The following is a 27,959-nucleotide window of genomic DNA, read 5'->3' on the forward strand; positions in this document are numbered from 1 at the left end:
TAGATGTTCAGAAGCTGCAGTGCTGTCGTCACAGCCCCTTTGAACCAAAAAAATGTGAAAACACATTACCAATGTTCTTCTTAGGAAGTATGATAACAATGCCCATCGCCAATGTAATGACAAAACCAACATACTTCCTTTAAGATTTTTTTTCTGTCACTCAGTCACAGCTGTGATTATGCTCTATTCTTTTTGAAAGGTCATTGCTGGTATGTGTTTTTTATTCATGTACTGAAAGACCAGTGTTTTTTTTTGTCTGGTTCAGGTGTAACATAGCAGTGATCTTCATGACGGAGCTGGTGGTTGATCATAGTGTGAAGGAGGACTGGGCCCTACACCTCCCTCTACTGCTCCATGCCTGTTTCCTGGGTCAGTAGAGCCTCTGTGTTCTGTTCTCATCACAATTTGGGACATTTTATCAGGGATTAGACCCTCTAGATTAAGGCGACAATGCTTGAGGCAGGTGTATTCGGATGAAAAGTACTGCTTTTACTGTAGTACATGGTTTTTATCCAAAATGGATTTGCTTTTTGTCATTCTTTTTTTAAAATCTAATCTCATCTGAACCATTGCATCCCTGAATGTGTCTTATGACTATAACTATGTGGCTTGCTATGAGAACAATGTTGTCAGTGAAAGCAGTAATCTCTTGAACATGGAGGATGGAACAACCTTATCTTTTTTAGAAGTATGTGAAATATTTGTATCCCTGCGGATTGAGAACATTCTTAATTTCAAATCAAAACAATATTTAGGTGTTGGCAGACTCAAAAAGAAAAACCCAAGCAAACAAACAAAGCAATCTAGAATCAGATGTTCCCACTCAACCCACAACCCCCCAAATGGACCTAAAACAATAATGAATGAATGCAAATACAAATGTAAACCTTTAGAATGTGGCTCTTTTTTAGGTATGGACCACTACCGCCCAGAGGTGTTTGAACACTGTAAGAGACTCCTCTTGCACCTTCTCATCACGTTATCTTGCAACAACAATTTCAGCCTCATTGCCTCTGTTCTGCTAAACACAAGAGATGCCAACAGCAACAAGAGCCTGACCTTCAAACCCATCTACCAGCCTGAGTTCTACACAGGTAGTAGACTTAACATTCAAAATATGTCAGGAAAAAAATTACAATTTTGTGTTTATGTATTTTATTTCATACGTCAGTATTTTATGGTCATTTATTGAACCAAAGAAAATTATTGCTTTGATCAAATTTATTTATATAGTTAGTTTTTATTGATTGATTGATTGATTGATTGATTGCCGCATGGTAGTCACTATTAAGTACGACTTTACCATCAATAAACTCCTAATTTACCGGTTATTAATAATTAGTAAGCTAGTTGTTAAGTTTAGGAATTGAGTAGGATTAAGAATGTAGAATAAGGTCATGTAGAATAAGGCATTAAAGGTGCCCTTGATTCAAAAATTGAATTTACCTCAGCATAGTTGAATAACAAGAGTTCAGTACATGGAAATGACATACAGTGAGTCTCAAACTCCATTGTTTCCTCCTTCTTATATAAATCTCATTTGTTTAAATGACCTCCGAGGAACAGGCGAATCTCAACATAACACAGACTGTTACGTAACAGTCGGGATCATTAATATGTATGACCCCAATATTTGCATATGCCAGCCCATGTTCAATGCATTAGACAAGGGCAGCCAGTATTAACGTCTGGATCTGTGCACAGCTGAATCATCGGACTAGGTAAGCAAGCAAAGACAATAGATGGAGCAATAATAACTGACATGATCATTGATATCTTGATATTTTTAGTGATGTTTGTAAATTGTCTTTCTAAATGTTTCGTTAGCATGTTGCTAATGTACTGTTAAATGTGGTTAAAGTTACCATCGTTTCTTACTGTATTCACGGAGACAAGAGCCGTCGCTATTTTCATTTTTAAACACTTGCAGTCTGTATAATGCATAAACACTTAATTCTTCAACAACTTCATTCTTTATAAATCTCTCCAACAGTGTAGCATTAGCCGTTAGCCACGGAGCACTATCAAACTCATTCAGAATCAAATGTAAACATCCAAATAAATACCATACTTACGCGATTATACATGCTGCATGACGAACACTTTGTAAAGATCCATTCTGAGGGTTATATTAGCTGTGTGAACTTTGTTTATGGTGTTTAAGGCAAGCGCGAGCTCTTGGGGCGTGTAGCACGAGATTTAAAGGGGCCGCGTACCCTGAATCGGCGCATTTATAATGATAGGCAGTTAAAAAAATTAATTAAAAAAAAAAAAAACTATGGGGTATTTTGAGCTGAAACTTCACAGACACATTCAGGGGACACTTAAGATTTATATTACATCTTTTGAAAACATGTTCTTCAGCACCTTTAATATGTGCTTAATTACTAAAATCAGCCAATATTCTAGTAATATGCATGCTAGTAAGCAACTAGTTAAAAGACCCTAAAAGTAGTTAAGTGTTAACATGTATACAATATTATATATGTATAATATAATATATGTATACATAATATTACATTTTATAATATAAATAAAAATAATGTTTTAATATTGATTTAAATCCTTTGCATATTCATTTTAAAATATCAGTACACATTATAAAAGTTATTCATACCATTACTTTATCAAAATCAGCATGTGCATCATAACACAGAGGCTTACATTTTGTAAAATATGTTAAAAATCATTCTACATTCTGAAGAGTGCCAGGGGTCAGAAGATGGTAAATGTCATTTCACCAAGTGCAACATGTTTCTGGATCTACATCTTAGTTTATCCTGGAACAAAATTACAATCAATCAATCAGATTTGAGGGACAAGTTTACAGTTTATGTCAATTTTAGGCTTACAACCAGGGTTAGGTGCTTCTACTTAAGTGTTATTCACCTATCATTTCCCTTTGATTTTAGGATAACTTATGGGTAGGATTGGGTTTAGGGGTAGGGATAGGGTTTGGACTAAATTCTCGGACAAGAATGTTGTTCTGGGATCAACAAAATATGTTGACCCAGGAACATGTCTTACTTGGCAAAATCATGGTGACCCCTTCACAAACCATGAATCAAAAATGATACATACAAGCTTGGATAAGTTCAAATAAGTACTTTGAAACTATGACAATTGCATTCATTATTATATATAAATTACATTTATTATAACTGTTAGACCTAGAAATGAGGGGCAAATTCTATGATGAATGTTTTTGCACTTTGCAAAGCTCTACATTTTATTAAATGTTGTGAAATGCTGCTGTCTATAAGACAAATTTAGCAACTTTTCATGAATCCTGTTTATCACACCCTCCTTGCATGAACACTTACACATTGGCTTTGGTATTTGACACATAGCTTTGGAGAGTGCGGTCATGTTGAAATCCTGTAGAGGGGTGGAGGGTGAGAATTCTTATCTGGGCAAGAACAACTTCTGGAAGTGCAGCCAAAAACAATTTTATGTACACAGAGCATCTAAAGGTCTGATTAGAGCATTCCTATGCACTATTTTTATCTTCTTGCTCCAAAGGGACCATCTATCGGCCCAGGGTAGACTGGTTTGCACAAGAGGGTGGTCTCACTGTTGTCATGCTGTTATAGCATGTCTAGGCAAAGTCAAAATGATGCCAATAACATGTAATTCGACAGCCCCTGACATAACAGCATACAGTATTGTTCTTTAATGTTTGTGATTTGGGTCATTTAGGAATGTTATCATCCTGTTTGTTTGAATAAATAATTTGTTTGCTTTTTTTTTGCTTAAATATTTGAGTTGAGTAACTTAAAGGGTTAGTTCACCCAAAAATGACCCGTAAGACCTTCATCTTCCACCCGTAAGACCTGCATTCATCTTCGGAACACAGTTTAAGATATTTTAGATTTAGTCCAAGAGCTTTCTGTCCCTCCATTGAAAGTGTATGTACGGTAGACTGTCCATGTCCAGAAAGGTAATAAAAACATCATCAAAGTAGTCCATGTGACATCAATGGGTTAGTTAGAAGTTTTTGAAGCATCGAAAATACAATTTGGTCCAAAAATAACAAAAACTACGACTTTATTCAGCATTGTATTCTCTTCCGGAATCCTTTCCATTGAATTGATTCCATTGAATCCTTTCATCTGTCGGCGTTGGTTATGCACTTTTACGTCGTTGTTTTTGGCGATTATGACATCCGCGACATGCACACTTATGCACCATTTTAAAAAAATATAGCAATACCAAAATACAAACAATGTAGAATAGCTTGAATACAGCGTGCATCTCCCTCAGACTGTAAACGAAGCTCTGGCACACCGGATAACACATCAGCAGTGTCTTACATCAGCAGCGTCTTACGTCAGCAGCGTCACTGCGGAGTCGTGAACCCGGATTGACAACAGACCCGGAAGAGAATACAATGCTGAATAAAGTCGTAGTTTTTGTTATTTTTGGACCAAAATGTATTTTCGATGCTTCAAAAACTTCTAACTAACCCACTGATGTCACATGGACTACTTTGATGATGTTTTTATCACCTTTCTGGACATGGACAGTATACCGTACATACATTTTCAATGGAGGGACAGAAAGCTCTCGGACTAAATCTAAAATATCTTAAACTGTGTTCCGAAGATTAACGGAGGTCTTACGGGTTTGGAACGATATGAGGGTGAGTCATTAATGACATAATTGTAATTTTTGGGTGAACTAACCCTTTAAAATGTGGGTTCTGAGCTTGTTCTTTTCCAAATCTTTTTACTCACCCTGCATGTGGTGTTCAGGTGGTGTGGACTTCCTGCGGAATGGCCAGGCATCTCCGGTGCCAGATTCCGGCCTCAGTTCCTCCTCTACCTCGTCCAGCTTGAGCCTTGGAGGCAGCAGCTCCAACCTGCCTCATCTGGCCCAGGAAGAGGTGGAGCAAATGGAGAGCAGCACTGAAGATGATGAGAAAAGCAGCAAACTCATTGAGTTTCTCACTACAAGGTATACAAACCTAGAATTAGATTGTGATCTAGGTAGATAAATGCTGTAATATTTACACTACTGTTCAAAAATATGAGGTCAGTATGTTTTTTTGTTTTGTTTTTTTTTTACTTCCAATTTATCAAAGAATCCTGGAAAAAAATGTATCATGGTTTCCACAAAATATTAAGCAGCACAACATTGATAATAATAAGAAATATTTCTTGAGCAGCAAATCATCATATTAGAAGGATTTCTGAAGGATCATGTGACACTGAATACTGGAGAAATTATACTGAAAATTCAGCTTTGCCATCAGAAGAATAAAATATACTAACATGGTGAACAGTTATTTTAAATTGTAATAATATTTCACAATATTGCTGTTTTACTGTGTTTTTGATCAAATAAAGGCAGCCTTGATGAGTATGAGACTTTTAAAAAAAACATTAAAAAATCATATTGACCTCAAAGTTTTGAACAATAGTGTGATAGGCAGATAAATGCTGTAATGTTTTTATTATATTGGACTTGCATTATGTGAAAGCCAGATAGAAATGAACAAATAAAGTGTTTAATTATTAAATACATCTTAAAGGGATAGTTCACCCAAAAATGAAAATTGTATCATCATTTACTCACCCTCAAGTTGTTCAAAATCTGTATAATTTTCTTTGTTTTAATTTTCTGTTGAACACAAAGGACGATATTTTGAAGAATGTGTTAAACTGAACCATTTTGGGGCACCATTGACTTCCATAGTAGTGTTTTTCCTACTATGGAAGTCAATGGTGCCCCAAAGTGGCCTGGTTAAAAACATTCTTCAAAATATCATCCTTTGTGTTCAATAGAACAAAGAAATGTATACAGATTTGGAACAACTTGAGGGTGAGTAAATGATGATAGAATTTTCATTTTTGGGTGAACTATCCCTTTAACAAGGACCAAATAGCCTTCAGACTGCTCTTTAAGTGTGAAAGGTTTGGCGTTAAAGGGTTAGTTCACCCAAAAAAAGAAAATTCTGTCATTAATTACTCACCCTCATGTCGTTCCACACCCGTAAGACTTTCATTCATTTTCTAAACACAAATGAAGATCATTTGATGAAATCTGAGAGAACCGCTCAATCTCTTTATGAATTTTTTGAAGCGTCAAAGTGGTAGTTACGTTGCTGTCAATGGAGGGACAGAAATCTCTCAGATTTCAGCAAAAATATCTTAATTTGTGTTCCGAAGATGGACGAAGGTCTTACGACATGAGGGTGAGTAATTAATGACAGAATTTTCATTTTTGGGTGAACTAACCGTATAAGTTAATCTTGAGTTAATCTTGAGTTTATCTTCACTGTACAGTAACCAAAATGAAAGGTAATTTCATGTGAATATTCCAGAGCTGTTCAGGAACTAATTCAGGAAATCACACAACTGACAAGTCTCACATCTGACACCACTCAGGATATTACAGACTTGTATGTTGCATTTCATCAGTCTACATCAGAACGGTTCTCATTGTGGTGTGGTTTAAACGGGCGTCTGATGTTGGTGCTGGTGTGGGTTCTGTCAGACTATGTTCACACTGCAGACAATTCCAAACTGTTTTGAAAATCCCATCTTTAAGACTGGCAGCACTGTTATTTGCACATGGATCTATATGTTACTTGCAAACTGACAAATTACTTACTTATGCAAGAACATCTCGCATCAAGCTTTAAGAATTGAGATTATAATTCTGGTGTCAGCAGACATGGCGAACAGAGAAAAGTTTTGAATTGGACATGGAACAAGATTGGATTTGAGCTGATAGTGTGAACAAGTCTATATGTACAGGATGGGGAAACAACTTTTTTCTTTTCTTTCACTTGAATATTGATTCAAACTATTTTTCACATAATCTCTAAAAGATTTCTATCGTGTGTGTTTAAAATATTTTACAAACAGCAGATGATTTAGTTTAACTTAAGTTTTGACTGAGGAAAGCTATCTGAAACTAAGCTCATCTTTAATGCACCACAATTATATTTAAGAAACAAAAGCACTTTTGGTGGTTAGCAGGGAAATAGCATCTTGCAGCCTAGTCTGCCATCTAGTGGCAAGCAAGTAGTATGGTTCTGCTGACAAGGTGAAAGTAGCTTTTCCTGTCATGAACATAATATTTAGTGTGATATGTAAGAGATTGAATAGATATTTGCATGGTTTGTTTAGGCCTTTTGGGCCGTTATGGAGCCATGAAGATATCACTCCTAAGAACCAACACTCAAAAAGCACCGAGCAGCTTACCAACTTCCTGCGACATGTAATGTCTGTTTTCAAAGAGTCCAAATCAGGTAAGTCACATTTATCTTTAGTCATTCCAGTGTTCATTTACATTACCTGGGTGCAGCTTGTGACATTTTATTGCAATTTATAATATAGTACATTACTGGCCAAAAATTTGACAACTTCACCCTTTACTCAAATATTTTGTAAGCATATTGTGTAATTGAGCTCAATTGTTTGTTTGTTTTTTCTTCTGATAATGCAATGAAACGTCAAATTTTGTGGATATAATTTTGGCCAGACTGTCGTACAAAGAAATTATGAAGGCTGTCTTTTTTGCCAAATAATTTTATCAGATAAATACCTTAAAATCAATATTTTTCACACATTTAGTTGGTTTAATCAAACTTGTAGGGTCATTAAAAACAAATATCACTTTTGGCCACTACTGAATGTCTTTGCATGCCACCTGTTCTGTATGTTTGTAGACATTCGGCTTGAGCAGCAGTTGAGTGAAGTGGCGTTGCAGATGGCTCTGTGTAGCTCCTCCAGGCATTACGCTGGACGTTCCTTCCAGGTGTTCAGAGCTCTGCGGCAGCCCCTCTCAGCATTGGCCGTGTCTGACCTGCTTTCACGCTTGGTGGAGGTGGTCGGGGAGCACGGAGAGGAGGTTCAGGTGAGGTTTGGGTTCATTAATGACAGTTTTGACAGTCAGTGAGTTAATAAACTCACAATGCATCTTCTCCACAGGGTTATGTGATGGAGCTTCTCCTCACTCTTGAGTCAGTGGTGGATAATCTAGCTGAGTGCCTGAAAGAACAATGACTTTTTTGTCATACTACGGTAAGTTCCTGCCGTATTACATTAACCCTGAAAAACCAGACACATGAAATAAGTTATTAAAAAAATTATTGAACGGTTATCGAAACTTTAGACAATCTGGTTACACTTTGTTTTAAGGTGTCTTGTTTACAGTTGTAAATATACATTTAGGGTGTGTTCACACTTGGCATGTTTGGTTCGATTAAAATGAACCCTGGTGCGATTTCTTTGTTAGTGCGGTTCATTTGAACATGTGTGAATGCTACCATGCGAACCCTGGTGCGCACCAAACAAGCAGACCGAGACCGCTGAAAAGATGGGTCTCGGTCCACTTCCAAATGAACTCTGGTGCAGTTCGAATGATATATGAACTCAACACGGACCAAAGACATATAACCGAACCAAAAACAGGAAGATGAGACCCTAAAAAGGACAAAATCCTCACGCATATCATTTTTTCTTGTCATAGTCGCGAGTTTGCCCATGACAGGCATCAGATGCGTGTCTCCACACAGCAGATCGTTTGTGTGTGTGATGGAGGGATTCCCGCCGCTGTTTTGACACCTTTACACATTTTATAAGCACTTCACAAGTTCCCAGCTGGCCAAAATACCATCGTATGCAGCCTATGCACACACAACAAGCGCATTTACCTCAGCACACAGCATTGTTTTGGATGTTCAGTAAGTTCTGGCTCAAAATAGGCAATACGTCATAAAATCTGACCAATCAGGCTGTGAATGTATCCTTAGGTACGGTATCTTTTGGTTCGGTGATAAAATTGCCAATATGAATGGTAATCGGACCAGGATTAAATGTTTTTTTGTTTGTTTTGTTTTTTGGTCCAGACCAAACCAATCAAACGAACCGAACTTCTAGTGTGAATGCACCCTTAAGTACTGAGTAATATTATGAAACTACATGTACTTACTATAGGGTTTGGTTTAGGGTTAGTTGCATGTAATTATGCAAACATTTATAGTTATTACTATAGTAACTACATGTAACATATGTAACAAGGACACTGTAAAATAAAGTGTTACCCAAAATCTTTAAAAAAAAAAAAAAAAAAACAACTTTTTGCATGTGTGTTTTGTTGAGTATCATGTTTCATACATCAGGCTTTATGGCTTATATAGTATGACATATGAAATATGACATTTATATTGCCAAAATGAAAGACGAAATTCTGATAGCTTGTAATGCAAATCCATGAGATTTAAATATCAGTTGTCACTCTATATCTCTCAATATTATTAACATTCCTCATAAGCCTGATGTATCACATTTTTAACATAATTTTTCTAAAAAATGATATACGGATAATCAGTCAAACCTAAATTGCTTCAGTAAAGTAAGTGGTCATCTTGAAATGTTACTACACAGCGTGTAACATCTAACGTGCTAAAAAGCTGGATGTTTTTGGAATTATACTAAAAAGCTTTTTGCTTTATAAAAATGTATAAACTCAATCAATAAACTCAAAGGCATGTACTCGGGTGCAACAGTTTTCTCAGCAAAGCTTTGATCATATTGATTTATAGGCCTTAGAATTTTGTGTTTCAAATATGATACAGTAGTCTTTATAGGGTTAAGGAGTCTTATCTTCCAACATCAAAAGTCCAAGATGCTTTGTTCGCTGTTGGATGATAAGTCTGTGTTCCTGCAGGGCATCTTCGCCAGATCTTCCATCCAGTGGCAAGTTAACACTAAACCGTAAGAGCACCAGTCAGCTGGACCTGATTCCAGGATCAGGCATGACTTCTGAGCGAATACGACACCAGCGTAGCTACTCCGTACCCAAGCGCTTTGGCGAGCCTGAGCGTTCCTCTGAGGTTCCCCGGAGTGCCACGCTAGACCGCATCCACCATCATCAGAGCAATATGTCCAAGCTTCGATCCCTCTCCTCATCCTCCTCCAGGGACAACGTGGTCTCCACCGACCCAACCAATGCCAACCATCCTCGCAACCTGCTAGCCACCATATTTTGGGCAGTGGTGTCGCTCATGGAGTCAGACTTTGAGATCGAGTACCAGATGTCTCTCAGGTTGTTAGGGAAGCTGCTAGGCCACATTTCATTAGATAAGCAGGAATACAAAGAAAAGCTGGAGAAGATCCAGGTCCAGCTAAAATGGAAGGAGTTCTCTGGGCTTCAGCAGTTGCTTCTGAAGGGCTTCACCTCTGCAAACACTACTGAACTTACCTTGGAGCTTTTCAGCCAGCTCACACCCGTGTCACGGCTACCAGTGGTAGACACCTCGCAAGCCATAGGTAGACCTTTTCGTTTCTTCTGCCAGAAAAATGTGTTATTCTAACATAATTCTCTATTAATAAAATCTGATATTACCCTTCAGGTTTCCCATTGAATGTGCTCTGCCTCATCCCCCATCTTGTTTTACACTTTGACTCACCTACTCAATTCTGTAAGGATGTGGCTGAGAGAATTTCCCAGGTCGGTTCCTGTTAGCCTGACCTTAATCCATACTATAAATGCACTTTTATACTTAATCAGGATCTACAGCACATTTGTTTGCTGAAAATCACTCTTTTTGATTGACAGATTTGCCTTGAGGAAAAGAACTCCAAGCTGTCCAACCTTGCCCATGTGATGACACTGTACAAAACGCACTCCTATACCCGAGACTGCTTCTCTTGGGTTAATGTGGTGTGCCGCTATCTACATGAAGCGTTCAGCGACAGCACACTCAGCATGGTTACTTACATGACGGAGGTAGGAAGCAAACAGTTAATTATATGACATTTGAAGTTTTAAGAAAAAAAGTATCTAAAGGAATGTAGACATACACATACTTTGCGTTTAGTGAAACTTTACTTTCTAATGCTTTCTGTGTTTTGTAAACAGTTGTTGGAGAAAGGATTACCCAGCATGCAACAAACTCTTCTACAAATCATCTACAGTCTACTGAGTCACATGGACCTGAGTGGTATTCAAGCCAAACTCTTCAACATGGAGGTTCTAACAACCATAGAGAAGTTTGTTCAGGTGTGACACACCTCTAATTTATTACATACACAATTTGTTCCGCAACTTAATATGTATTATAAAATGTATTCAAATTTAGTCATTTGGCAGATGCTTCTATCCACCTACAATATATAAAAAATACTATTGTTTGTATTAGTTTAATACTATAGCTTTTATTTTTCTATATTCTTTTTTACATTTTAGTTATTCGCTTTTAATGTTTTACTTATTTTGTTGTGTGCTTTTGTAGTTATTATTAATTTACTTATTATTTGTGTAATTATTTTTTTCATTTTCTATTTAAGCTTTAATTTATATTTATTTCAGTTTTAATAATTTTAGTACTTTTTTAGAACTTTTTTTTATTTCAGCGTTGCGAAGGCCTCATTTCTATTTTTACTTTTTACTTTTTTAAGTGTAAGTTTCTTCAGCTAGTATGTATATTTCATTTTTGTTACAGTAAATAAAAAACTATTTTAATAGTTTTACTTTAAAATAACAATGCATTTATACAAATGCATTATGATAATTTAAGCAGTTTGTGTATTCTCTGGGAATCAAACCTATCATTGCTAGCTGGGTGCTAAAAAAGATACACAAATCAAAGACGTAACTAATCAGAGATCATTTTATACTCAAGCTTTTCACTAAATATTTATCTTGGGTGCTTCTAAAATTAGTCTCAATGATTACATTTACAGTAACTGGTTCATATCATCTATTCTAAATAAATTTACTCATGACATAATAGTGTTTTATAGCATTTCTGCTGTAAAACTTTAAGCTGTCTTACATCTTTGGTAAAACTGCTGGTTTTCCATCTCTCAACCCTTCCTTTGGAGGGAGAAAAAAAGAGAATAAAAAAAAAAAACACAACCTTGTGCCAGGGCTATAAATCCAAAGGCACACCCAGCAGCAGTCTATAAACAGTCAGTCCTATTGGCTGCTGTCCACATTACTGAGGCCTTCAGTGTGGCCTCACAGCAAAGACGCTCCTCTGAACTACTGCTTCTTTCGCCGGGCTCATGTGTTTATCTCGGCAGAAGAAGAGAAGGCTACTGCTCGTGAAGATGGATTGACTGTATGTAATGCTTTGGGAGCTGAGCATGTTTCTGAATGCGCCTTTTAGGAATAACTTAGTTCTGTTTTGTGTTTGTTTCTGTGACTTTAGACTACACACTGGAAGGAAGCCTTGAATATATTAAAGCTGGTTGTCTCCCGCTCGGCTAGTCTGGTTTCACCTTCGTCCCCGCAGAGTAACGCATCAACTGTGGATGTCAGGCGTGTGTGGGACACGCCCTCCAAAGCCCTGCCTGGAAAGACCCTTGACTTTCACTTTGACATTTCAGAGGTATGACATTTCTGTCTGTCCTTCTGCATCTCTCTTACTTGCTTTATTGTCATTATACAGTACAAAAGTCAAAAGTTTGGCTGAAGTTATGTTTTTCATGATTTATAAGCAACCAAAAAGTACCTGGCATGCATGTAAATTCCATCAATATGGTTTATAAACCATCCCAAGATGCACCTCATAAGGTTGGTTAAGAGAATGAGTGCGCAGGACTGGAATCTGGAATCTAAAAATAGTTCAACAACATTTCATCACTATATAATTCATTTTATACTTCTGTTATTTCATAGTATGATGACTTAAAAATATTTAATAATATTAATAATGAAAATAATAATAATTATTATTATCATTATCATTATTATTATTATTATTTCAGTGTATTTATTTAGTGCTTTTAACCCTTAAATGCATGACTGTTTCGCCAATCATTCTTACATATTCGGGTCTTTATCGACCCGGATCTAAATCTAACATGGAAGGATCTCTACCTGTTGTGATAATATAAAACTCCTCTGATATTAGAGTAACAAATACAGAAGAATAAAATAAATCATATTTTGTTACCTTTTGGAGCTTGAAAGGGCTCGGTTTGAGCAGATATTTTATTTCATCATCACTGTCGTCGTCAGAGCTCATTTCCCAGTACATTCAGCAAATAATAGGCTAGTTTTATGTTTGAGGTCACGGATATGAGCCCATTCGCAATCTCAAATGTATTCTCAAAACTATATAATTTTCAACATCTTCAAAATCAATATTTCGATCACTAACAGCTTCACCAGATCCATCCAGTGACAGTTACAGTCATATTTGATTGCGTTCAGTACTTGCTCTGCAGTAAATCACTGAGCCATTTCATGTTTTTCTTATTATTTCATTTTCTGTCTAAATAAGTCGTCACTTCAGCATTGTGTATCAGACATTGCCACCTTGTGGAATAAAGGTGAATTGCACTTATTCCTATCATCTAAGATTCGGTTATTGTTGTGCAGAAAAAATATACGTACACTCATACACACCTCGGGTCGTTAGCGACCCTATACAATTTTTACAAAAAATAAATACAAAAATAGGCATTCTTTCATAATTTTATGATTTTTTTATTGTTATATTCTTTATAATGAATTGATTGAGGAATACCAAGAAGGTTGATGTCTAACTTTAAAAAATAAACGAGGAGGAGGGTAGTGAATGATGTCCCGGGTCACTAAAGACCTGAGGTATGCATTTAAGGGTTAATTGCACACAGTCTCAAAACACTACAATACAGGAAATGCTGAGACAAAAAAAAACAAAAAAAACGCAATATAGTACTTTTATTATTAAATGTTATTTTTTTTATTATTATTATAATTATAAATATTATTATAAAGAATAAGAAAAGTGTTCTTTTGAGTGGTGGTGAACATTAAGTTAGTGAAGTGAGTGTTGGTATATGGTCTGTAAATGTGAGTCATGCCAGCAAACCACCAAATACTGGCATCCTCTATGGGTTTGTCCACATTTTCCAAGGTGGAGTCGTGCATTTTTTTATGTTGTTTGTCCTCTGTATTAGATATATTTTTCAGTATTATTTAACAGTAACATTTGTTTTAATGCAAACTCTGAAGGTTAGGTTTTCTGTTTGAAACTTGATGGAAATATGAATGACCTGGGCTCATTTACGTGTGGGAACCAAACAGAGAGGTATTTGTGTAATGCATGAATTCCAGGAAATGATGTCAATCCGGCTGTGGCGTTTTGCATCCAGAGCGGCGAGGGCTGGACAGCCTTTACAGAGTCTTAATGCAGACTATTCTGCCCTCTGTCAAATACCTCTGAGACGCATTTAGCCTCTAGCAAGGGGGCGAGACAGTAGAAAAAAAAAAAACTCAGATCTGACAGAGAACTCAAAACAAGCTTGATTCCATCCCAGCAGAAAGGAATTAAGGACAGGGGAATTCAATAAGGGAAATCCTGACATTCCCACAAGCTTTGTTTGGCTTGCTTTATTGAAGTTCTCTTTTCCAAAACTCCTCGACCAGACTCCGAGGAGCAGGACTATTGAGAAAAGACATCCACTTTTTCCAACAGGTTCTGAATTGTTGAAGTGCGCTGAAATAAAGACTCTTGGGCTGAGGGCCACAAGATTATGACATGAAAAGAAAAGAGCAGACATGAAATCCCTAAGCACAAATGGTGCGTGACATTGTGTGTTTTTTAGACACCGGTGATTGGCCGGCGGTATGACGAACTTCACGGTTCCCCGAGGCAAGATGGGAAGAATGGAGAAGGGGTTGCCGTGACACGCAGTACCTCCTCTACATCCTCGGGCTCTTACCAAAACAACCACGTGCTGGTGCCTGTCAGCTGGAAACGACCTCAGTCCTCACAGGTGAGCGCTCAGATACACTCGTTGAATTTCTGATGTTTGCTGAGGAACAGTTCATAAATACGTAAATCCCCTTAACGATTTATTTATTATTTTATTTAATTTGTTTAAATTTAATTTAATTTTGTTTTGTTTTGTTTTGTTTTGCTTTGCTTTGCTTTGCTTTGCTTTGCTTTGCTTTGCTTTGCTTTGCTTTGCTTTGTTTTGTTTCTCTCCCAATTTAGAAACGGACTCGTGAGAAGTTGGTGAATGTATTAACCTTGTGTGGCCAAGAAGTTGGACTCACCAAAAACCCATCTGTAAGTGACATATATGTTACACTGCAAAAAATGCTGTTCTTACTTAGAGTTTTTGTCTTGTTTCTAGTCAAAATATCTTAAAGTTCTTAAATCAAGAAGCATTTTCTTGACAAGTAAAAATTATTTTCTTGTTTTCAGGAAAAATAAGTCAAAATTAAGTAAGTTTTTCCTTAAAACAAGCAAAATAATCTGCCAATGGGGTAAGCAAAATAATCTTATTTCAAACCAAGAATAAGCTATATAATCTTGTTTTCAGTTTGGACTAAGATTATTTTGCTTACCCCATTGGCAGATTATTTTGCTTGTTTTAAGGAAAAACTTACTTAATTTTGACTTATTTTTCCTGAAAACAAGAAAATAATTTTTACTTGTCAAGAAAATGTTTCTTGATTTAAGAACTTTAAGATATTTTGACTAAAAACAAGACAAAAATTCTAAGTAAGAACAGCATTTTTTGCAGTGTACATACATCCACCTAATATTAAATATTAAGAAATATGTCAGAAATCATACTGAAGCACTTCCTACAGGTGATTTTCTCATCCTGTGGGGAACTGGACCTAATTGAGCACCAGCCCAGTCTGGTGTCCTCTGAGGACGGCACACGGGACACAGAAAACATGGATGACACCACGTCAGAACAGCAGTTTCGTGTATTCAGGGACTTTGACTTCCTGGATGTAGAATTGGAAGATGGAGAGGTGAGAAAATATTTTTAAAAAATGAAGCCAAAATGATCTGATCCCTCTTGCTTGTGAAGACTTTTGACTTCCAAATTACTTTGTTTTTCACTGCTGTAAAGTGGACCTTTGGGGAAAGCCTTTCTGTGCATTGAACTTTTGCAAAGCATTAGTCAGAGATAAACTGTTGCACTGTTTGCTCAATACCACTGTAACTTTCTTTAACTCTTTGTAATACAATCTCCTCTCCTTGTTTATGTCTGTGCCATCAAGGAGATGCAGGTAAGCCCAGGAATCCTCCAGTGTTGTGCTGTGTGCAGTAGGAAAAGACCATATTGTGATGCATGTCCATAATTCTGCCTAGAAATTAAATGTTGTGTAATGTTTTGTACAACTTAAATTATTTTGACCATTTCCTCATTGATGAAATGTGCAAAAGTTTCCACCGAATTTGTTAGAATGTATTATTTATTTACAGCACACTACTGTTAAAAAGTTTGTGGTCAGTAAGCAAGTCCCATTTTGGATTACTCTTTTTATGCATTCATAATACTCAGTGTTAATTCAACATAATGTCTGAAGAGAACAACTTTTATGCGTTCTGGCCGTTTATTTACACAACAATGGCGTTTTGGTGGTCTGAAAATGCAAACTTTTGAAAACGGGTTTCAAATTTTTTGAAACCAGTCTCCATGTAAATGACAAAAACGCAAAACTGTGAAAACGATGACGTCATGCACATGCGTGTTCTTAGTCGTTTTCCTGGATTCATATGAATGGTGGTCATTTTGACAATGGTGTCGTCTGTACATGGAAAACTCAAAGGAAAAACTTCTCTGTTTTAACCATATCGTTGTCGTGTAAACGTACCCTTAAGTAGCAAACACAAATGAGGATAATAGAACACAGCTGAAACATACAAACTAATAATGACAGTAATTAAGGAGACGGATGAGTGGCGGGAATCTGAACACGTGACAATTGAAAACAACCTGAAAGTCCATGAAACCGAAACTAACTGAAGATAACTGTTACAATGTCAAATTAGTGTAAATTGATACTTTTATACAGCAAGGATACATAAATCTGATCAAAAGTGACAGTAAAGACATTTATCAGGTTACTAAAGATTTCTATTTGAAATAAATGTTGTTCTTTTGAACTTTCTTTTCATTAAAAAAGCATTAAAAATTTATCTCGATTTCCACAAAAATGTTTTAACATTGATAATAATAATAAATGTTTATTGAGCACCAAATCATCATATTAGATTTTTTCTGAAGGGTCATGTGATACTGAAAACTGGAGTAATGATGCTGAAAATTTAGCTTTATCGTCACAGGAATAAATTAGATTTTAAAATGTATTAAGATAGAAAACAGTTATTTTAAATTGTAATAATATTTCACAATATTACTGTTTTTGCTATATTTTTGATCAAATAAATGCAGTCTTGGTAAGCATAAGATACTTTTTTCAAACACAAATCTGACCCCAAACTTTTGAATGGTAGTGTATTTTAGAAACTTTAAGAATTAATTGGTGGGTAACATCTAAAAATATTTTGCCACCCCTTATGCAGATTGTATTATATTTCAACATGTCTGCATTTTAACAGCTTGGCTGTCTTATGAAGTCATTAGAGTCAGTGCATTGAGGTCATTCTACAAATTTGCTGAGGCTGCAATGCCGCAGAGACACTTAAAAGGGCAGATTCAGCCTTTCAGATAAATTCTTCCTTGTGGGTAAATTTGAAGAGTTTTATTTAATGGTTGTTTATGAATCCATCACATTTTCATTCCAAACTGAGATGTAATAATGTCAAAAACTGTTTGCTTCATTATCATTTTGTATTTGTCAAGTATGATTATAAAAAAGGTCATTAAAAATGACTGTTCATTGAAAGTACACTCCCAACTTTTTGCCATTAAAGTTCAGTGTTTAAGCGAGCTGCCAGAGGAAAGCATTATTCTGAATTGCTGAACTGCATCTGTGTAGGAATGTGGATGTTGACTCTTGACTCTGATGTCAAGGCATGTGGCTGCAGTGATAACTTGAGCCTCTTCCAAAGGAAATGGCCTTCAGGCTCTTTATTACTTGCTCTTCTGGAACACAAATGTGTTCCTGTATTGCTGTTTCACTACTGTGTTAATCCTTAATATATAGAGATGTCCTTATATAACAAACTCACTGAGCACCTTCACATATAGAGCATGCCATAGCCTATGACTGTGTCTGTTGTGATATATGGTTGTGTGCAGTATACCCAATTCAGAGGACTCTTTATTTCTCCCACTCTTTCTCTGACAGGGTGAGACAGTTGACAGCTTTAACTGGGGTGCGCGGAGGCGTTCCATTGACAGTCTGGACCAGGCTGAAGCCCAGCCAATGGAGGAGGACAGCCAGCTCTCAGGAAGTTCACCAAGCCTGTTTCCAATCGTCCATGATGATTCTGACGAGTCTTCAGAGGATGAGTCTCTCACAGCCAGCCAGATCCTCTCAGCCTCACAACTAGTAGGTTTTCTTACACTGTTTTGTATTCATATAAGCACATTTAGCTTAAAGGGTTTGGGCCACCAAAAAATGAAAATTAATTTATAATGGGAGCCCAAATTTAAAGCCCAAAAAAGCACATCCATCCATCATAAAAGTAATCCATACGACTCCAGGGGGTTAATAAAGGCCTTCTGAAGCAAAACGATGCATTTTTGTAAGAAAAATATCCATATATAACTTTATAAACTAGTATCACTGTCTTCTGTACATAAGTCGATTGTGGCGGAAGAGTTCTTCTGCTTCTTCTTCTTTAGGGTTTAATGGCAGCTTGCGTCCATTAGCGTTGCACTACTGCCATCTTCCAGGTTTATTTTCCTGTAATGTCGATTACATCCTATTCTCCTCATCAGTCCAGTCCTTGTTAAAAAAAAAAAACTGCAAATACTTCTTCTGCCTTGTTCATTCTCCCCACTTTCCAGTATTTCCATCATTCCTGTCCCTATTAGACCAACTTTTCCTAACTCTTCCATCATCTTTTTTCTCTGTTCTTCATGTTGTCTGCAACTCATAAGCACATGCTCTACAGTTTCTGAAACCTGACAATAGCCACAAAAACAGTTGGGTGCTTCCTTATAATGTACAGTGTAAATTACAGTGACCTAACCTTAATCTGATCATGACTATTTCTTACGTGGAAGAGTGAACTTTGACCTGACGCATGGCTCATTGACGAACGCGGAAGCGCAGAGGATAGAGCAAAACAAAACATCGGTCGCAAATTAGAAGTCTAAAACGGTATTTTTAAACTCAAATACGCCAGAACTCGACTCTCTCATGAACGCGCGGACGGACATTACCGAAAGCTAGTGATTATAGTCTAGAAAGTTATAAATATGGATATTTTTCTTACAAAATTCATCACTTCACTTCAGAAGGCCTTTATGGATTATGGAAACCTTATGGATTACTTTTATGATGGATGGATGCGCTTTTTTGGGCTTCAAAATATCGGCTACTATTCACTCCCATTATAAATCTTGGAAGAGCCCAAACATTTTTAATATATCTCTGACTGACTGTGTTTGACTGAAAGAAGAAAGTCGTATACACCTAGGGTGGCTTCATTTTTTGGGTGAACTATCCCTTTAAAATCAGCATGGATTTAAAATCTTGAAACAAAATCTCTTCTATGATGTTGTGTTCACCGGCACGAGGGCGGGAAACCTGTCACTCAAGTGATATCACAACGTTAGCAAACTGCAATGATCCCGTCAATTTCCCATGGATAAAATCAAGTCCCACCCTACATTTGTTCTTGTTCGAGAAGCTGTTTCACTCGGATATACATCACAATAGGAAAGAACTTCTGATTAATGCCGACTTTAAAGAGAATATTCAGTGGAAAATAATGTAGGCAGGATTTCATCCATAGGATTTTGTCCATTTTATATCTGTAATGTCTAAATAAACTCTTTTTCTCATTTCAGAATGTCAGCTTGTCTCCTACTGAGGAACTAAACCCCATGGACTCCCCGCCTATCTCTTTTGACAACACTCAAGCTGACCCAATTCCTCTTTCCACCCCAACGCCCAGCTTTGAGATCTCACTACCCGAGGGCTCGAACCATCGGGTGAATAAGAGCTTCAAAATGGCTGACCTTTGGGGGCAGACACATTCATACTCATACCGTACCTCTGTTCTAGAGTTTTTCCATTAACAAGGCTGAAAATGAGTAATCTCTTTCTGTGCTTGCTTTATCTGTCTGGCTCGCTTTTAGCATTGATTGGTTTTAGGTAGTTGTCGGCTGATGCTGTTTTTCGATTACATTAATGTGCAAATCAGCATGGAATTGCAAGTAATACTTGCTCTTCAAAAGCTCCCTGTTTCTATCTGCTAACCATTTATCTGCTAACTGCTTTTCGTCTTTGAGGCCTACCACTGCCTACCACAGTCTCAGAGAGAGGCTCTGGATGAGCCACTAGGGCAATGTGTATGGCTTCTCTGTGGGTGGCAAGGCTTGTAACATCACTCACATGCAAAATGCTAGGGGTGCAAATAAAGAGAGTGTACCCATTGCCTGTGGCCATAAACATGAGACCAGACCAATCAGATTTTGGTCCTCATTTTTAAAGGTCTCTTATTATATCTGAATCTGACATTATTTAAAATAAAAAAAAAAAAAAAAAACACTCAAAAGAAACGATTCTCGGCATGAAGAGTTTTAGTTTTGAAAGGTCAGTGAATTCTATCTGTAAAATTTTGTTGTTGTTTTTCGGTCAGTCAACCATTTTGTGTCTTTTGTAATATTTTTTTTTACCCTGCCTGCTCTATAAATATCAATATCAGTTGGTTGACCAATCAAATTTTTATTTTATTTTATTTTATTTTATTTTATTTTATTTTATTTTATTTTATTATTTACTCTTTTTTTTTTTTTATTCACTTCTGTATTTTGGCCAAGATCACCGTATTCAATCTTACTGCTCAGACTGAGAAAGTTAGCCATAAAATCTGATCTTTTCATAATGATATTTATAGTTTTTGTTGCCACAGCGTTTTCTATTCTGAGACTAATCTGTAAATGTATTTGCACTGGCCATAAATGCTTTATACTTGCTAAGTTTTTCGTACCTCCTGTCCCAAAATAGGCTGAGGATTCAGTTGAAGAAGAGGAAGCCATTGTTAATGAAAACGATATCTCACTCTGCATTTGTGAGTCGCCGCCTGCCTTTAGTTGTTCTGACATCCTAACAGGGGACACAACTCAGAGGGAAGACAACTGCTTTATCGATGAGATAAGCCGTGTACCCAGGTACTGTATGTGAGGTTCAAACTCTCAACATGCATAATTCTGTTTCATTCTTGGTGGAAAAGTCTGGTAAAGTCAAACTGACCACATAATTCACTTCCTCCAGTGGGTTTGGAGACCAGCACAGCTCTGTGGCACAGGCAGAGGAGGAAAAGGAAGAGTTTTTGCTAGAGTCCCGTTCCTCGCCTCCGCCTTCTCCATTTTTCTCCGCCATCCTGGCCGCCTTCCAGCCGACTGTGTGCGATGATGCAGAGGAGGCTTGGCGAAATCATCTCAACCAGTTGGTGGCTGACTCGGATGGTTCCTGTGCAGTTTACACCTTCCAAGTCTTCTCCTCACTCTTTCAGGTAACGGTTACAGTAGGTGGCCACTGGTCCTTATTAAGTTAGTTTTTTGTCAAACAGCTTCAGATTCAGAAGTGAAAATGATCAACTTACACTTATAAATGAATCATTTATGTGGTGCATCCTAAGCGTGGCAAGAGCTGTTTTGTTGGTGTCAAGTGATCTTGATTTTGTTCATTAACTTGGATTTTCTTTGGTTCATCACACAAAGCTGACAACTAAGTAGTGCCAAAGTTTTAGAAGACATGCAGCGTCTTTGATTATAATTTATTGATACTGACAACATGCTGGTGTGGGGCAGATTAAACAGGATATGTTTATATGTTTCTGACCTCCAGAGTATACAGACAAAGTTCTGCACCTTGACATGTGACGCTGCTGGTTACCTTGGCGATGGCCTTCGTGGAATTGGAGCGAAGTTTGTAAGGTCGTCCCAGATGCTGACATCCTGCTCTGAATGTCCCACATTGTTTATCGATGCAGACACTGTGAGTTTCTCATTTGTAAATGAATGTCCATCTAAAAGTGCCAGCTTTAGTGTTTTATACATGTGTGCATGCCATTTTAAAATGAACTTGTTACAAAATGTATCTCTTAAATATGTGTTTCAGATCATGTCATATGGGCTCTTGGAGAAGATGAAGTTTAGTGTATTAGAGCTGCAGGAGTATCTAGAAACCTACAACAACAAAAAGGAGGGAGTCATATCAGTATGTTCAATCAAGCATTATTTTACAAAAGCAATATTTAGTCATTTTCAAGTTTTTTTATATAAATAAAAAAACATTGTGGCACAGGCAGAGGAGGAAAAATGTCAGGTGCTATAGCTATAACCATCCTAAAAAAATGTTTGTAACCTTTGAAATCTTGATTAAAACATTTTAAGAAATTAATTGGTTAAAACAATTTAATTTTGTTTTAATGTTTGTAAGAAGTCTCTTGTGCTCACCAAGGCTGCAAATATTTAATAAAAAATACAATAAAACAATAATATTATAAAATATTATTACAATTTAAAATAACTGTTTTCTTTTATATATATATACTGTATATATATATATATATATATATATATATATATATATATATATATATATATATATGTAAGATGTAATATATTAAGATGTAATATATTCCTGTGATGGCAAAGCTGAATTTTCAGCATCATTAATCGGTGTCACCTCAGTGTCACATGGTCCCTCATAAATTATTCTAATGTGCTGATTTGGTGCTTTAATAAAAGTATTAATTTCTTTAAAAAAAATTCTTACTGACCCCAAACTTGAGAACAGTAGTATATACGATTACAATCAAACCAAAAATTATTCAGACATTTTTGATATTTTTGACATATTTTTACTAGTGGGTGCAGGACACTATAGTTCATTTATGTAAGTGAGGATAGCAAAATAAAGTAAACTGTGACATATTATACCCTAAAAATTCTTTCAATACAGTGGACTACCAGTAAAATTGATAAAAATTTGGGACCAAAAAATATTCAGACACTTTGACCTGACCATGTTTTGCTTAAGTATTATCTGACACAATTAAGATTATTTTTTAACTCTGAGATCTTCTCATATTTTATTACAATTTTTTTTTAAACTATAGTAAATAAACTGTATTAATGAATGAAATGTTCAAGGTGTCTGAATAAATTTTGGTTTGACTGTATACATATATATATATATATATATATATATATATATATACATATATATATATATATATAGATTTGCATTGTAGATGCTTTAAAAAAAAAAGCTACAGCTTGTTCTTTTCAACTTTCTGTTATGCCTATGAATCTTCCAGTGGCTCCGCAACTGCAAGGCCAGCTTCCCCAAATGCACTGGAGATGGAGTGATCACTTATCAGCCCGCTGAAACAGAGGATAAGGTATGAAACTGCCTTTTTTAATATCATAACAATTAGATTCTAAAAAAAAAAATGGGAAAAACTAATATAGGAATTTCACTATTATTTAAGTTGACACAGCCCTAATACTACAGTGTGCCAGTGTACCACAAATAGTGCATGCGTTTCTGTCTTACTTTATTTCCTAAAGCAAAGATACCGTAATACTTTATGTGAATGTTTTAGTGTGGTTGCATTGTCTACTGATTCCACTGTAATGTCCATTGTGTCCTGAGATATGAGTGAGATTAGTTGAACCAAATGTTTTAGATGCCATTTCAATGTACCTCTTATATTTTCTGCATTTCGATTGTTCTGTGATAGCTCTGTGAGTGACTTCTCTTTTCTATCTGTCTGTTCTTTAACTTTACGCCTGTTTCAAATGCAAGCTGTTACTTCACAACAGCGCCTCTATTCTTATGTTTGATTTGGGGGTTATTCTCTGCTGGGCAGTGATGAAGTTTGAAGAAACCTGAAAAGGTTTTCTGACCTGTTTTCAACCCTTCAAGATCCACAAAGAAGAACAGTTAAAAGACTTAATAAATTCTAAATTAAAAAAGGGGCATAAATGGCATCTTGTTTTGCCACCCAGCACAGTCCCCATGCAAAAATAAAAATAAGATGGCATAGTTGTGAGCCTTTTTTCTTTCTCTGCTTGTCCATTAACCTTTTCTGCTCATGCATGATGGAGCCATTGTTTGCTCATGCTTTCTACTGCCAGTGCCACTGGGCTGCATGTTCACACTATATTCAAAACTTCTCTTCCTTCTCACTTCTTACCTTTTTGTCTTGCAATGCCTGCTTTATAGCAAATGGAATCTCTTGCAGTAAGTTTAAGAACATCTTTTTTAACATCATGTCTTCCTTTTCCCTTGTTCCAAATACCCATATTATACGAGCATTGCCAAATATTACAAAGCATATCAGATTTTTTTCACAGGCATCACATTTTTAAAATGAAAATACAGTTTTGCTAACATTAACAAGCTCGTATCCTTGTTAATGATTTGTTTTGTCTTCTATGCTAGAACTGTTCTGTATAACTCTTAAGACTATCCTAAGAAATTTAAGAGTCCTTGGTATTTATTTTATGTATGTTTGCTTACAGCAACTGGAGCTTTGTCAAAGACTCTACAAGCTCCACTTTCAACTGCTGCTGCTTTTTCAGTCTTACTGTAAACTGATTGGCCAAGTTCACGCTATAAACTCCGTACCAGAGGTATGTGGACATCAGCGTCTCCTCATCTGATTTGAAGACAATTTTTTACTGGAATAGAAAAGGTCTTGCTTGCACATCTTTATGAAATAGTACGGAGCCTTGCACATGATATGTGTGGTGGGGGGAGGGGGGATATCTTGTCCTACAATTTTTTAATTCATTTGCTTTTTTTAGTTAAACCATGGTCACATTGTACTAATGTGTTCCCTCATTTTTGTAAAATTGTGGCCACTAACTAAATTAAAGTGTTAGTTCATCCAAAAATTTTCACCCTTCGTGTTGTTCCAAACCTGTAAGACATTCGTTCATCTTTGGAACACAAATTAAGATATTTTTGATGAAATCCGGCTCAGTATTGGCCGACGCTTGTTCACATGAGCAGCACGACACATGCGTGTGATGCTGACGCAGGAGCCAGCATAATAAGTCGGCGTTCTGATGTAGAACACGGAAGCTCTGCACTGCTTTCACTGTTAGGCCGTGTGTCCACCAGAGCCTTTTTTCCAGCTGCTAGCGTACTTTTTCAATTGTTTTCAATGGGAACGCCGCGTTTTTTAAACGCCAGTGAGGAATGTTCAACTTTGAGTAAAACGCTGCGCTCATCACTGTCACTTTTTAGCCAGCCGTCCAATCAGAATGGAGGAGGGGCGGGACAAATACAACACCGACCAACTGTCACAACATTCTTGCTGTACAGCGACATCAACAAACAGAGAACGAAACAAAATGGATGAAAAATTAATATTGCTGGTCTCCGAACATACATAGCAAGTAATTCTACATTGTGTCAATATTTTTAGTCTGAAACAAATTACCTGCAAAATCAGTTATAAGTAACAGTGCCTTGGATATTCCGTATCATAGCAACAAAACGTCTCAACGGAAAAAAACGCTGCGCTTCTGAAGTGCTCTCAAGCGCTCACAGATAGGCGTTTTAAGCAGAGCGCTTTGGTGGACACACGGCCACCAAACAGCGTAGAAGACTAACAGGGAAGACGAAAAATTGTTGAATAAAGTCGTTATTTTTGTTTTGTTTTTGCGCACAAAATGTTTTCTCGTCACTTCATAACATTAAGGTTGAACCACAATAGTCACATGAACTGTTTCAATAATGTCTTTACTACTCTGGACCTTGAATGTGGTAAGTTCATTGCTTTCTATGGGAGATAAAAAAAAAAAAAAAAAACTCTTGGATTTAATCAAAAATATCTTATTTGTGTTCTGAAGATGAACAAAAGTCTTGCGAATTTGTCACGACATGAGGGTGAGTAATTAATGACTGAAATTTCATTTTTGGGTGAACTAACCCTTTAAAAGGAGGGAATCGTAAGTTCAACATGGCCAATTTTTTTTTTTCTTTTTTTCTAAAATTAGTGATCAAATTAGTATTATGTGGCCACGATTTAACTAAAATGACGAAATGAGTCAACAAAACTTGGGTACTAACTAGGGGTGTAACGATACGCTCAGGTCACGATACGGTACATATCTCGATACAGAGTTCACGATACGATACGTATCACGATATTTTGAACAAAATGAAACTGAAATTCAAACAAGATTTATTAAAAAAACATGAACAAATTTCAATAATTTTCCTTGTTGTACATACAAGATCACATTTCAATAAAATAAATAAATATAAAATTTTAATAAAAACCTTCTGTATTCAAATTAACAGTTGAATAGGGCTGTCTGTCACTGAAAAAAAAATGTTAAATTTAACATGAACTTAGAATTATGAATAGGGGCCGTTCACATATCGCGTCTAAAAACGCGTGGAAGGCGCGGCCGCACCGCTTCTTCTTTCCAAAGCGCTTGTGCTCCTGTGGCGTCGGTCGTTGCTATGCAACCATGAACTGAGCTCTCCAAGAGGATCAGGATGTTTCTGCAAAGGATAAATGATTTCTAGCCCTTGCATTAGTTTTACTACGAGATATATTGATGGAGATAAGATATAAAAACCACCATGAACAGCTATGATCAGCTATGATCAGCTGTTCGGTTGAGCTTTTGATGTTTTGTTACGGAAAGGCCATAGCTGATCGGTTGATTCTTGTCACACGACCTGCGGTGCGCTTGCGGCATTCTGAGAAGTTGAGAATTGCATGCGCGTCGCGACCGCGTTGATCCCATTATGAGCGCGCCTGCCGCCCGGCTACATTTGAAAATAATAACTGACTTGCACGCGGGAAAGACGCAATATGTGAACGGCCCCTAACTTAAAGCAAAGCATCGCAAGCGTCTTTTGCTTTTCTGTGAGCACAGCTGTTGCTGTGCACTGCAGTGAAAGAAAGCCACGACTTTTCTCACGCGACCATGCAAGAGACTGACATGAGAAACGTTTAAACCTGCTTGCAAGATTCAATGTGTGCCCGAAACACTTACTGAACTAGAGAGCTGATTGAGACACACCATCTACGATAAATCGTTACACCCCTAATACTTATAGTAATTTAAAAATGTGGTAGCATTGGATCTGGACAGGAAGGATAACTCTGGGAGTTGGAAGGGGTGTGTCGCGATTCTGCCTTCTCACATCGCGATACAGGTTCGTGGACCTGCGTATCGCGATTTCGGTTTCATATCGCATATCGTTACAGCCCTAGTACTAACTAATAAATGGTGAGAACAAACTCCTGGCCTGGAAACTTTTTTTTTTCTCATGTGTGGGGCTCCTTAAAATAGCAGTATTTGCTCAGTGTGTTTGTGTTTTTATTTATTTTTTTTAAATACATTTTACTAATTACAGGTACCATTTAGCATTGGGTTTTTTGAACATGTAACATAATGCCACAGTATACTTTGAACTTTGTTGGCGTACTATATAAATGCCATCATACATAAATCTAGTAATCATTTAGTAGTATCTGATATCATCACTGTACTATGGTACTGCCATTGTAACTTTTTGTAAGGGTTCAAAAATAGTTTGATTTCACACAAAAGAATCAATTTGATTGTCATTTATGTGTAATTGTTGTCCCTTCTAGCTGCAGAATATGTCCAGAGAGTTGAGTGAGTTGAGGAGTAACCTGCAGACAGCAGCAACCTCAGTGGCCAGTGAGAACAGCAGCCGAACGGAGTGATCCCTCCGCTGAATCCCCCTACAGCTCCTCTGAGGCTGCTGTGCAGGCCATTCTGGAGAGCCTGAAAACCAACGAGTTCTCCAGAGCCATCCGTTACATACAGGAATGCAGGTAAAAATGACTACAACTTATTGTTTTATAATGGAACTTAAAGCTGCAGTCCGTACGTTTTGTTGGTTAAAAATGATCCAAAATCAATTTTTGAGCAAGTACATAACCAGCCAGTGTTCAAAACTATCTCCTTACCTCCTTACCTGATTCACAACAGTAAGCTTACAATAATGTTTTCTAATTCGAGTGGTACTGGTGGGTTTCCATGGGAAATTCAAGCATGCCGCCGTTCATCTTTGCGTCATTACATCACGTCTGTATATATAAAGAA

The 27,959-nt window shown here is 36.8% G+C and overlaps 1 protein-coding gene across 1 annotated transcript in view; it reads left to right on the forward strand.

Annotated features, from left to right (window-relative positions):
- The window catches only part of frya (furry homolog a (Drosophila)), a 70,598-nt gene that overhangs the window by 40,415 nt on the left and 2,224 nt on the right, over positions 1-27,959 (forward strand). Inside the window, 24 exon segments of the mRNA XM_048162012.1 lie at positions 266-369; positions 912-1,094; positions 4,755-4,956; positions 7,137-7,258; positions 7,679-7,866; positions 7,941-8,031; positions 9,678-10,283; positions 10,367-10,464; positions 10,573-10,743; positions 10,876-11,016; positions 12,170-12,349; positions 14,556-14,726; positions 14,948-15,022; positions 15,553-15,723; positions 18,013-18,216; positions 19,686-19,829; positions 20,848-21,011; positions 21,115-21,355; positions 21,691-21,840; positions 21,964-22,062; positions 23,168-23,251; positions 24,378-24,488; positions 27,482-27,555; positions 27,557-27,688. Of these exon segments, the coding sequence (XP_048017969.1) occupies positions 266-369; positions 912-1,094; positions 4,755-4,956; positions 7,137-7,258; positions 7,679-7,866; positions 7,941-8,031; positions 9,678-10,283; positions 10,367-10,464; positions 10,573-10,743; positions 10,876-11,016; positions 12,170-12,349; positions 14,556-14,726; positions 14,948-15,022; positions 15,553-15,723; positions 18,013-18,216; positions 19,686-19,829; positions 20,848-21,011; positions 21,115-21,355; positions 21,691-21,840; positions 21,964-22,062; positions 23,168-23,251; positions 24,378-24,488; positions 27,482-27,555; positions 27,557-27,688 (3,906 nt within the window).

Source organism: Megalobrama amblycephala, linkage group LG16, assembly GCF_018812025.1.
Source record: "Megalobrama amblycephala isolate DHTTF-2021 linkage group LG16, ASM1881202v1, whole genome shotgun sequence".
Classification (NCBI taxonomy): domain Eukaryota; kingdom Metazoa; phylum Chordata; class Actinopteri; order Cypriniformes; family Xenocyprididae; genus Megalobrama; species Megalobrama amblycephala.